A 12172-nucleotide genomic window follows, 5' to 3' on the forward strand; every position below is an offset into this window, starting at 1 on the left:
CTCATAAAAACGGTTTATTACTTTTCAGATCCCCAGTAATGTAATTTGGCGGACATTAAAATTCATGAGAAGGGGGCTAGGATTAGTAACTTCTCCGGTACAGATGCATTTGGAAGATGAAATTTTCGCATAAAAATGGCAGAGCGGAAAGACCTTCAGACCTTGTATTACATAAAACGCCTTCAGTCACATTTGCCGGTAATGACAGCACTTTTTAGTGACAAGGTAGTTTAATAAAAACCCACTTCTAGAACACTACAAAAATTTTATTGGGGTGCTAAACAACGTATACAATGAAACTGTAGCCATACATGTTAGGCCTGTACACCATCACTATTGCTTAACTAAGAACACTCACCGGAAGGAAATATAGAACGGACGTAGTATCCCAAAATTTAATTTCGTTAATATCACAATTTTATGAGCCATAGGATCGAAAGGAACAAAATCAAAACACTGGAAGCGAGTATTATACAAACTTAAGTAGAACGCTTACATTAATTAAAAAAATTAAATGCACCAATACACGAATAGGAATGTAATAAAAAAAGCCCTACATAACTAATTAAAAAGGGGACAAAACACAATTTCCACATTAAAAAGAATGAGTGATGTGAATTTAATACTGTTCAAAGTCTTCAAAAACAAACGAGTATCACAAAAGTGAGATATAAAAACAGTCTTTGGGACCAGTCTTGAGTTAGATAAAAATTTTGGCACTTTGGAAAATCGAAATCAGAAATAGAATCACACAAATACATTGTTCAGATGTGATATCAAGAAACGATAATAAATAAAAGAGAAGGAAAGAAAATTGAACACTACAATAGTACATTACATTTAGCTTGTATAAATATGGAACAAATAAAAATTCCATTTAGACCTCCACACTTACAGTTTTACTTTCAGAACTTTCTTCTAGTTTTTTTACTTTGACTTCGGTTTCGTCGCTTTTGTCCTCATCGATCTGTACATGAGAACTCTGAGCAGCGTTATTTTCAACAGTTTCTTCCTTACCGTTCTCCACCCCATTCGCTAACACACTTTTATTTTCTTTTTCTTCGCTCTTGGTCGGAGTTTCTGTCGACGATTTCTCCTCGCCGTTCTCGACGGGCTTTTCTTCGGACGTCGATGTCTCCTCTTTCGTTTCCGAATCTCCTGTTGCAGATTCTTCAACTACTTTTGTTTCTTCGGCCGGTGTTTTGTTCGCTTCGGGTTTCTCCGTTGCCGTTTCTTCTTTTGTAGTTTCCACTGCTGCTGGTTTTTGGGTTTCCTCCACTGGCTCAGTTTTTTGTGATTCTTCTACTGCTTCAGTTTTTTGTGTTTCTTCTACTTTGTCTGTTTTTTGCGTTTCTTCCGTTTCTGTTTTTTGTGTTTCAGCTACTGTTTCTTTTTGTGTTTCTTCTTTCTTTGTTTCTTCCGCTGCTTCGGTTTTCGGCGTGTCTTCTACTACGTCCGTTTTCGGTGTTTCCTCGGCAGGTTCTGTCTTTTGTACGGCTTGTTCGGCTGGAGTTTCCTCAACTTTGTCAGTTTTTTCCTCCATCGCCGCTTCTTCTACTTTCGTTTCTTCGACTTTTGCCTTCTCCTCGGTTTGCATTTTTTCAGGTTCCTTTTCAGTGACGTCCTTTTTTGTAGGCGTCTCCTGCGCTTTCGGTATTTCTGTTGGAGGCCCTGACGTCTCTGCGACTTGTTTCTCGTCCTTATTTTCTTTTGCTTCTGTTACGTCAGGTTTCTCTTCAACTTTCTCCGCTTCGGGTTCTGCGGCAGTCTCCATTTTGCTGTCTTCAGTTATTTCTTTCATTTCGGTGTCGCCGACTTCCACTTTTGTCTCGTTTTCAGTCTTTTCCGGTTCGGCTTCTTTCACTTTTTCAGTCTCTTGTGGCTTGGCCTCACTTTCAGTTGCTTTTTCAGTCTCTTTAGGTTCTTCAGATTCTTTCTCAGCGGGTGGATCGACCTCCATCGACTCCGTTTTCTCTTCTTCTACTTTTTCTTCAGTCTTTTGGGGCTCTTTTTCTTGGGGAATTTCGGTTTTGGGGACTTTGGAGGGAGGAGCCTGCGCAACAAATAAGCACAGATATTAAATCACGAAAATCTACTAAACGAAAATAGATAAAATCTATCTATAAAGTTTTCAAGTTCATTTGTTTTCTAGGTTTCTTAATTACTTAATTATAAAGGACAGCCAATTCTGTTTTCTATTTTTGGTAAATAAATTGACACATAAATCTTTCTGGGGAAAAAAGACACCTGGTGCTTTAGTAATATTTTATTTTTTTTGGAAATGTTTGTTTACACAGAATGTGAAAAAAAAATGAATGAAGTGATTTAAATAATTTCTTTTATGTTTCCTGCTTTTCAACAGGCTTTCTTCAGTCAACTTTTAGATTTGCCTTGAAATATTAGTTTTATTAAAATTTTTGAAATTAAAAAACAAAAAACGCATTTTCAACTTTTAATATTTTTCCCATTTGGATTTAAAATATCTCTTTCCGTTGTTTTTATTTTAACCATCACCTTATTAATATTTACCTAAACCCGTATTCCCGATATCTGTACAATCCCCACAACCACAACCACTACATTATACCTCCTCAGCCGCCGCGTCCTCTTCGATCTTCCTCTTCGCCGCCTTCTCTAACCCTAATTCTTTAAAGGAACTAATCACCATAAACTCCTTGGCCGCATCTTCTGGTAAGTCTGCATTTCCCTCTCTTTTGATCAAGACAGCGGTAATGCCCCCAGTCTTAGCAGCTGTGGCTTCTACAAAACCAGAAAAAATAACCAAAACCACGCGAAAACCACAATACAACCTTTAATATCATCTGTAATAAAAACAATCTCTTCAGGTGCAACTTCAACCTCTTTAGCGACAGACTTGTAACTTTCGGCTTCAGTCTTGGAACCAACGGCTTGGTCAAAATATTTGTGGATGTGCGCGGACATGTCTCCTTGGGTGGTGTGCGTGAAGAGGAGCTTCTGGGAGTCGACGCTTCCTGTGGAGAAGATGGCAACACGGCGGGTTTTGGCCCAGGACTCGAAGGCTTCGGGGACGTCATCGAAAATGCTAAAAACAAACGCTTTAATAGAATTTTTGTTTTTCAGTCAACAGTGACAGTGAAAACTTTCAATTGTCTTCTGAGCGATGTAATGTTAATGAATTGCCGCACGAGTTTAAATTAAGATCTGCATACCAGCAATTGTCTGCAGTTAAGGCAAGTTCACGTAATTGTGCTTAAGTCGATTTTTCATTTATAAAAAATGTTCATGATATATCTCGTTTTATTCCCTTAAGACGTGGGTCTTTACGCACGATTTCGTTGGAATAACTGAAAAAGCAAGTTTTTTCTTAAGGAAATTAATTGTTTTGTTTATTACAAAAGCCACTTTATGGTAAAATCAAAGCGTATTATTAAAAATTTACAAATCATTAACAGAACATAAAGATGGATCCAATTGGTGAAGAAAATTTACTAAACGAGACATGTGTACGTTACATTTCACGGATGTGCAACGGTAATCACCAAAGCAGATTTCTTTTATGAAGTGAGACTTCATTAATTCAAAGCACACAATTCTACGCCAACTTTACAGTTCTTTGATTTGTTACGCTCATTTGTCTTTTTTTAGGAAGTAAATTTGTACCTAACAATTGCAAGCGTCATCTTAAAAACATAAATCTGATATTTTTACTTACTTAAAACACTGAAATTATTCTTGGCTCGAATTTTTCAATGTTTCATTTTTTTATTGTTTATTCGGTTTTTCGATTTTCCAACTTTGGAATTTTTTAATTTTGCAGTTTTTGGACTAAATATTTCTCGAGTTTTCAATTTTTCGATCCTTCAATTTTCCAACTTCTGGATATTTCAATTTTTGATTTGTAATTTTTCGTTTCGGTTTTTATGTTCTTAATTTTTATAATCCGATTTTATAATTTTTCTTAAGTTTTTTCAATGTTTCCGTTTTTCGTTATTTCATTTTTTCGCTTTTTCAATTTCTCGAATTAAAAAAACATGGAAAAATAAAAAATTAGAAAACGAGACAGTATAAAATGAAACTAAAAATTAGAAACCAAGAAGTTGAAAAATTAAAGAAATGAAATTTTGAAAAAACGAAATAATGAAGATTAAAGAGATCGGAAAATCAGATAATTGTGAAATCCAACAATTGCAAAGTTAAAAAATTAAAAATTTGAAAAATCGAATAAACGAAAAATTGTGATATAAAATCGAGAAAACGATAATTAAAAAATTGGGAAAATGAAAAATAAAAATCAGGAACTTGAAAAATTGAAAAAGCGAAAAAATTATGAAACCAAAACATTAAAAAATAAAGAAAATGAAAAAACAAAAAAATGCGCTCAAAAAGTAAAAAAATTGTCCAAGGTTATTTCGACAGAACTTTCCTCGCCCCTAAAGTACAGTACTTGTTTTGAAAAATTATAGAAATTTTTGTAATTTTTGTTTTCTGATAACCTCTATAAAAGTGGAGTAAATAACATTTCCACAGCTTTTTTTACTTGACTTTTTCAATTTTACACTTTTTCGATTAAATATTTCACGAGTTTTGAGTTTTTCAAATTTTCGTTTTGCTTTAGTATTCCCTTGAATTTTACAATTTTTCGATTTTTCAATATTCCGGTTTTATAAATTATAGAAATTTTTGTAATTTTTGTTTTCTGATAACCTCTATAAAAGTGGAGTAAATAACATTTCCACAGCTTTTTTTACTTGACTTTTTCAATTTTACACTTTTTCGATTAAATATTTCACGAGTTTTGAGTTTTTCAAATTTTCGTTTTGCTTTAGTATTCCCTTGAATTTTACAATTTTTCGATTTTTCAATATTCCGGTTTTATAATTTTTAGTATTTTAAATTTTACGATGGTTGATTTTTCATTTTTAAATTCCCCGACTTTTATTTCTTCATTTTTTCGTTTCGGTTTTTTAAATTTTTTCGATATCCTGATTTTATCGTTTTTCTTTTTTTATGCGAAATCTTTAAATGCTTCTTCCATTTTGATTTGCATTTTTTCTAGTTTTCATTTTAAATATGTAATAATAATTAGAAGTATAATTTTTACAATTTTACACATTTTCAGTTTTACGATTTTAGAATTTTTCGATTTTTAATTGTTGAATTTCTCCATTTCTAATTTATCAATTTTTAGATCTTTAATGGTAGTTTTTTAGACTTTACAATTTTGACCATTCTATAATTTTCGGATTATCCAATTTTTCGATGAAATATTTCTCGAGTTTTCAATGTTCCGATTTTATAATTTTCCAACTTTTGGATATTTTAATTTAAATTTGGAATTTTTCGTTTAAGTTTTTACGTTTAATTTTTTCAATTTTTCGGTTTTTCAAGATTCTGATTTTATAATTTTTCGTTTTTCAATGTGAAATTTTTCAGTTTTTCGTTATTTCATTATGTCGATTTCTCAATTTCTGATTAATTTAAATTTGGAATTTTTCGTTTAAGTTTTTACGTTTTATTTTTTCAATTTTTCGGTTTTTCAAGATTCTGATTTTATAATTTTTCGTTTTTCAATGTGAAATTTTTCAGTTTTTCGTTATTTCATTATGTCGATTTCTCAATTTCTGGAATTAAAAAAAAAAAAAAAAAATAGAAAAATGGTAAAACTGAAAAATTAAAAATGAAAAAACGAAACAGTATTAAATAAAAACCTTGAAAAAAAAACAAAAATTGGTAATCAAGAAGTTGAAAAATTAAGAAACGAAAAATTGAAAAAAAAATGAAATATTGTAAACTCGAAATACTCAAGATCGGAAATTAGGATAATGGCGAAATCCAAAAATTGCGAAGTTGAAAAGTTAAAAATTTGGAAAATGGAGGAATTGAAAAATCAAATATTGAAAATTTGAAAAATTGGAAAAATGAAAAATAAAAACGAACTTGAAAAATTATAGAATTTTTTTGTCTGATAACCTCTATAAAAATGGCGTAAATAACACTTCCACAGCTTGTTTGAATTTTTCGATGTAAAATTTCTAGTTTTTAATTTTTTGATTCTTTAATTTTTCATTTCTTCAAATTTTCGATTTGCTATTTTATTTCCTTAATTTTTACAATTTTTCGATTTTTCAATGTTCCCATTTTAATTTTTGGTTTTTTCAATTTTAGAATCTTCCGTTTCTCGATTTTAGAATTGTTCCATTTTTAATTGTTGACTTTTACCATATTTCTAGTTTATCAATTTTTCGATCTTTTAATGTCCCAGTTTTTTACAATTTCGACCATTCTATAATTTTCGATTTTTACAATTTTTGGATTGTCCAATTTTTCGATTCGATTTGTTTTTTCTTCCTTCCAGTTTTTCGATCAATTACATTTTTTTTCGATTTTTAGTTTTTCAATGTTTCAATTTTTCGTTTCACCAGTTCTTGGCTTTGCAATTTTTCGATTTTCCACTTTTTCAATTTTGCAATTTCTCGTTTTTATACTTTTTCGATTTTTCAATTTCTCAGATCAAGAAAATGGAAAAATTGGAAAACCAGAACTGAAGAAACGCAAAAGTATAGAATGAAAACTTGAAAAATCTAAAAATTGGAAATCAAGAACTGAAAAATTGAATAAACGAAAAATTAAAAAATCGAAATACTAAAAATTGCGAAACTTAAGAATCGAAAAGACGAAATATTGTTACATAATTTTTAAAAGTAAAAAAAATCGAAAAATCGAATAGTTGAGAAATCCAAAAATGCCAAATTGAAAAATCCAAGAATTAAAAAATCAGATTGAAAATTTGAAAAATTTAATAATAAACAAAAATTATAAAATCGAAAGAAACATTGAACAAATAAAAAGGAAATGAAAAAACGGGCAAATGAAAAATAAAAATCAAAAACTTATTAAATTGAAAAAAAAAATCCAAAAATTACAAAATCGAAAAAAAAAACTTATAAAATAAAAAAAATACTGAAAAAATTAAGGAGACAAAAAACGAAAAGTTGTGATACAAAATTAAATGAAAATTAAAAATAAAAGTCAAGAACTTGAAAACTTGAAACGAAAAATTGAAAAATCGAAAAACTTGAGAAACGAAAAATTGTGATATCAAAAAGTTAATGGAAAGTAAACAAATCCAGAATTTTTGGAAAGATTAAGATTAATAAAAAGACAAACGGCAGACAGACAGACTGAAAGACGGGAAAAAATGAAAAATAAAGATCACGAACTTGAAAAATTGAATAAACGAAAGCTAAAAAAAATATTTAAATAATATTAAAAATTGTGAAACTTAAGAATCGAAAAAACGAAATATTGTTAAATCGAAGTATTGAAAATTAAAAAATCAGATTGAAAATTTTCAAAATTAAATAAACAAAAATGATAAAATCGAAAGAGGCACTGAACAAAAAAAGGAAATGAAAAAACGAAAAATTGTGATATAAAATCGAAAAAATGAAAATAAAAAAATCGGGAAAATGAAAAATAAAAATCAAAAACTTGTAAAATTGAAATTCTGAAAATTCGAAAAATTGAAAACAAAAACTTACAAAATCAAAAAAAATACTGAAAAAATAAAGGAAATAAAAAATGAAAAATTGTGATCCAAAATAAAATGAAAATTAAAAAAATAGGGAAAATGAAAAATAAAAGTCAAGAACTTGAAAAATTGAAAAATCGAAAAACTTGAGAAACGAAAAATTGTGATATCAAAAAATTAGTGGAAAGTAAATAAATCCAGAATTTTTGGAAAAATTATAAAATTAATAAAAAAGCAAACGGCAGATAGACGGAAAAAATGAAAAATAAAGATCAAGAACTTGAAAAATCGAATAAACGAAAAATGAAAAAAATCGAAATATTAAAAATTGCGAAACTAAGAATCGAAAAAACGAAATATTGTTAAATCGAAGTACATACTGAAAATTAAAAAAGCAGATTGTAAATTTTAAAAAACAAATATACAAAAATTATAAAACCGAAAGAAACATTGAATAAATAAAGGAAATGAAAAAACGAAAAATTGTGATATAAAATCGAAAAAATGAAAATAAAAAATTGGGAAAATGAAAAATTGAGAAACTTAAAAATCGAAAATTACAAAATCGAAAAAACGAGGCATTCTAATATTGAAGTATTGAAAATTCGAAAAATTCAAAACAAAAACTTATAAAATCAAAAAAAAAAAAATTGAAAAAATAAAGGAAATAAAAAACGAGAAATTGTGATACAAAATGAAATGAAAATTAAAAAAATAAGGAAAATGAAAAATAAATGTCAAGAACTTGAAGAATTGAAAAAACCAAAAAAATTGAGAAAGGAAAAATTGTGATAACAAAAAGTTAATGGAAAGTAAATAATCCAGAATTTTTGGAAAAATTATAAGATTTATTAATCTTAAGGCAAACGGCAGACAGACGGAAAAAATGAAAAATAAAGATCAAGAACTTGAAAAATTGAATAAACGAAAAATTAAAAAAATCGAAATATTAAAAATTGCGAAACTTAAGAAGAGAAAAAACGAAATATTGTTAAATCGAAGTACTGAAAATTAAAAAAATCGAAAAATCGGATAATTGAAAAATCCAAACATTGCCAAATTGAAAAATCCAAAAAATCAGATTAAAAACTGGAAAAATTAAATAAACAAAAATTATAAATCGAAAGAAACATTGAACAAATAAAGGAAAAGAAAAAACGAAAAATTGTGATATAAAATCGAAAAAATGAAAATAAAAAATCGGGAAAATGTAAAATAAAAATCAAAAATTACAAAATCGAAAAAACGAGACATTGTTAAAATTGAAATTTTGAAAGTTCGAAAAATTGAAAACAAAAAATTATAAAATAAAAAAAAATACTGAAAGAAGCGAAATAAAAATCGAAAAATTGTGATACAAAATAAAATGAAAATTAAAAAAATTGGGAAAATGAAAAATAACAGTCAAGAACTTGAAAAAATGAAACGAAAAATTGAAAAGGCGAAAAACTTGAGAAACGAAAAATTGTGATATCAAAAAGTTAGTCGAAAGTAAATAAATCCAGAATTTTTGGAAAAATTATAAGATTAATAAAAAGGCAAATGGTAGACAGACGGGAAAAAATGAAAAATAAAAATCAAGTATTGAAAATTAAAAAAATTGAAAAATCGGATAATTGCGAAATGCAAAAATTGCCAAATTGAAAAATCCAGAATTAAAAAATCAGATTGAAAACTGTAAAAATTAAATAAACAAAAATTATAAATCGAAAGAAATATTGAACAAATTAAGGAAATGAAAAAACGAAAAATTGTGACAAAATTAAAAAAAAGAAAATAAAAAATCGGGAAAATGAAAAATAAAAAACTTGTAAAATTGAAAAAAATATATAAAAATTGAGCAATTTAAAAATCAAAAATTACAAAATCGGAAAAACGAGACATTGTAAAATTCGAAAAAAATACTGAACTAATAAAGGAAATAAAAAACGAAAAATCGTGATACAAAATAAATGAAAAATAAAAGTCAAGAACTTGAAAAATTGAAAAATCGAAAAACTTGAGAAACGAAAAATTCTGATACCAAAAAATTAGTGGAAAGTAAATAAATCCACAATTTTTGGAAAATTATAACATTAATAAAAAGACAAACGGCAGACAGACAGATAGAAGGAAAAAAATGAAAAATGAAAATCAAGAACTTGAAAAAGTGAAGAAACGAAAAATTAAAACTTGGAAATGGGAGACTGCTTTTTTCGTACTGTAGGGGCCACGAAACGTCGAGAAAACATAAAAGTGACCATTCGTCCGATGGACCCGATTACAAACTAAAAAATCGCGCCAAAAATAAAAACAGTTCATCACACAAGGTCAAGATACTGACACCCAGCGGAAAAGCTTGTGAAAGTCCTGTACTAAATGCTTTATTTCTGATTCGTTTCCTCTGACGTTAAGTTACTCACTTTGGTGACTCAGAACTTTCTAGGAACATTTCAGTTCCTCCAAATCATGTACTTATATTGGTTTTAATTAAAAAAGAATCACTCTATACAATATGCTACAGAAAATTTTTGGCCGAAATTGTACAAAAAATAAACAGCCTTTAATTTCAGAAAAAAGGAAACGCAAGTTTCATGACCAGAGTAGTCCAAGTATGCATACCCTTACTACCCTAATTTGATGATAGTAGACATTAATTTAATAAATTAGAGTACTAATCAATGAAGTGATCTTTAAATTTTTCATGTGAAGTTACGAGAATTTCTTAATACTTTTAAGAAAAAGCCCAATAAATTTGTTCACTTTATTAATTTCTAAATTTTTTGGGTAATAACGGGCAAATTTGAAGCCGTTAATCTTTAGGCCTCTGAACAGTCATTTAATAATAGTAATGATAACAATAATAATAAAGTCTTTACTGAAGAAAGGCGAAGGTAAATATTTAAATTAGTTAAGTAAAATTTAAATAATAAGTAGAGGTAAAAAACTCTAGGAAGTGTTCCAAATTTCGACAGTTTATATTAAATGGAAAAGTGCGCATGCGCGCGCAGTGGGGGTTTAATATTCGGTGAAACAAACCGTACTGAAAAAATATAATATATAATAGTGTGTAAAGTGATATTTAATCACCGGTATTGTTAATGAATCCACGAGTGTCTAGGAAAACAAATTTGAAATATAAACACAAAAGTGGAAAAAAATACACAGAAAAAGCAACTTTTAACAACCTCATGGTGCTCTTGCGGTAACTTACTGTGCTTTAAGATCCCCTTTTTCATAGCCTTCTTTGTACATCAATCCCTGCAAAGTCTTGAGCCCCTTGTTGCCACTGTCTTGTTCAGTCAAAGTTTTAACTTTTTCAATAGCGGAAGCCAAGTCTAAATCAGCCCCTTCCTCCTTAATAAGCTTAACGCAATCTTTAATGGGTTCTTCATCCCATTTACTAGTAAGGAATTTCTCAGCGTTGTTAGTAACAAACGGGAACAGTGTATCCTAAACAAAAAAAATACATTAACGCGAAAATAGAAAATCGAGCGATAAACATCTATTTAAAAGACCGGTAGAGTGGGTCGTGTCGTGGCATTTTGATCAAACTGTACCTAGACAAAGATGTGAATGCACCATGCATGGAACAAGGGATAAATTTTTACCTGAGCCAAGGACGACCAGCTGGCTCTCGTCGAACAAAACACGTGCAAAAATCGCCACGAAGCCCCGAAAAACAGCCCCACAAGCGAAATTCGCCCCTCGAAAAAGCGCGATGCGGTCGACCTAGGCGGCGTTGACGCGCTTTTCGCTACCGCAAAGGCCACTCGATGGCGATCGCATGAATGAAAAGCGGCCTAAAATGGCCGGATTTCCGCGGAACGGGGGCCGAAATGGGGCTCTCGGGGCCGGACTCACCTTAACGAAGCTGATGGAAGTCGTTGTGCCGGCAACGTCCACCAGCACCAGGGAACACTTCTCGATGCTGTTTAGAGAAGGAGAAACACTCTCACTTTCCGAACTCATTTCGATTGCGTTCAATGATATGATTTTCACACAACGGCGACTGTTTTTTCGGCGGATTTGCGGTTTTCTTTAAAAAAATTTAGAGATGTACAGCAACAACGGATGCGAAACAAGAGTAGTGGAAGAGTGGGGTGTTTTGCGAGGATGCGCATGCGTCCTGCGAAGAACCGCCAAACGATCTGGCGGAGGGAGACGGAGATGGACGAACGTAGTGCCAACATGAGGAAATGGCGCCAAAAATTTTAATACAATTAGGGATAAACGAAGTAGTTGGTACTCCAATCTGGAAAACACGCTTGTTTATGTGTTTTTGATTATGATTACAAACCTGGAGTGGTACTCATGTAATTCTCACAAAATAAATACGCAACATTGTTTTTCTTCAGAGTGACACTTTACATTAAGTGCACTTGTATAATGCATCCCTCCAAACAAAGCGATGACGTCATCTTAAAGTTTTTTTGTAATATAAATGTTGTAAATGTTATGTAAAAAGTGCAGTATCTCTTGCCATGAAACTCATATGCAATATTGATCGTGGTTCAGAATAATGTAACTAACTTTGGCAAAAAAGAAATGGTAACAAATCGACTTTTAAATTGTTCTAGTTCTTTGTTTCACTCAAATCCGGCTGTATTCTTCACACACATCAGTTTCTCCATTGTTGCCACTGTTCGCAGTATTTGTTTACGTAACTTTATTAATTCT

The 12172-nt window shown here is 30.0% G+C and overlaps 1 protein-coding gene across 1 annotated transcript; it reads right to left on the bottom strand.

Annotated features, from left to right (window-relative positions):
- Positions 1-245: 245 nt before the first annotated feature.
- On the bottom strand, positions 246-11600 carry LOC135124224 (enolase-phosphatase E1-like). Its single transcript, XM_064049136.1, has 5 exons — positions 11357-11600; positions 10707-10945; positions 2811-3064; positions 2588-2760; positions 246-2053 (listed from the first exon to the last, which is right to left on the bottom strand). The coding sequence occupies exons 1-5, from the start codon at positions 11462-11464 to the stop codon at positions 878-880; spliced, it is 1950 nt and encodes a 649-aa protein (XP_063905206.1). The 5' UTR covers positions 11465-11600; the 3' UTR covers positions 246-877.
- Positions 11601-12172: the final 572 nt, after the last annotated feature.

The sequence above is a fragment of the Zophobas morio genome, unplaced genomic scaffold (genome assembly GCF_036711695.1).
Source record: "Zophobas morio isolate AGI-343-1 ecotype UQ-CSIRO unplaced genomic scaffold, CSIRO_AGI_Zmor_V1 ptg000007l, whole genome shotgun sequence".
Lineage (NCBI taxonomy): Eukaryota > Metazoa > Arthropoda > Insecta > Coleoptera > Tenebrionidae > Zophobas > Zophobas morio.